Genomic DNA, 803 nt, shown 5'->3' with positions numbered 1-803 from the left:
AGAAAACCGAAAGATTTTGAGGAACCGATATCACATAAAGCAGAAGTTACTATAGTCATGTTACACCGCCATAGACGAGGACTGAGACTCACAACTCAAGCCAACTCAGGACATGTGAAAGCCACACAGCGGACAGCACACGCAGACACTCACTCTCTGTGCATGTATACACAAGTCGCCAAGCCAACCGTAGATTCACCATCTCTCAACCAGAGATCTCGATGGCCTTGACCTCAGGCTTCTTCTCCTCCACCTTGGGAACACTGACGGTGAGCACCCCGTTCTCCATCGACGCCTTCACCTGATCCATCCTCGCGTTCTCGGGCAACCTGAACTTCCTCATGAATTTCCCGCTGCTCCTCTCCACCCGGTGCCACGTATCGTTCTTGTCCTCCTTCTCCACGTTCCTCTCGCCGCTTATCTGGAGCACCCGATCGTCCTCGATCTCCACCTTGACCTCCTCCTTCTTGAGCCCGGGGAGATCCGCCTTGAACACGTGGGCTTCCGGGGTCTCCTTCCAGTCGATCCTCGTGTTCACGAAAGCAGTGTTCTCCCGGAACGTCTGAGGGAAATCAGAGGCGGAGAGGGAGGAGGAAGGGAAAGGGAAGTCCTTGAAGGGTTCCCAGAGGTCGAGGGAGAAAGGGTCGAAGACGTTGCTGCGGCGGCCGCCGAACCAGCTTGGGATGAGCGACATGGCTGTGGGATTACCGGCGAATATATGAGATTGAGCCGACGAAACGTTTGACAGAATGCTCGGACTAGGACAGGAATTGCTATCGTCAGACGATATGGTTTGGAAGTGG

At 54.4% G+C, this 803-nt stretch overlaps 1 protein-coding gene across 1 annotated transcript; it reads right to left on the bottom strand.

Annotated features, from left to right (window-relative positions):
• LOC104422426 (18.1 kDa class I heat shock protein) lies at nt 1–803 on the bottom strand. The gene has a single exon (XM_010034750.2). It carries the CDS (start codon nt 692–694, stop codon nt 206–208), a length of 489 nt encoding a protein of 162 aa, XP_010033052.2. The 5' UTR covers nt 695–803; the 3' UTR covers nt 1–205.

Source organism: Eucalyptus grandis, chromosome 10 (genome assembly GCF_016545825.1).
Source record: "Eucalyptus grandis isolate ANBG69807.140 chromosome 10, ASM1654582v1, whole genome shotgun sequence".
NCBI lineage: Eukaryota > Viridiplantae > Streptophyta > Magnoliopsida > Myrtales > Myrtaceae > Eucalyptus > Eucalyptus grandis.
This window is presented reverse-complemented; position numbering and strand designations above follow the sequence as displayed.

Bases quoted from the DNA above. Each gene is read 5' to 3' on its own strand.
- LOC104422426 (XM_010034750.2), bottom strand. From the start codon at position 694: ATGTCGCTCATCCCAAGCTGGTTCGGCGGCCGCCGCAGCAACGTCTTC.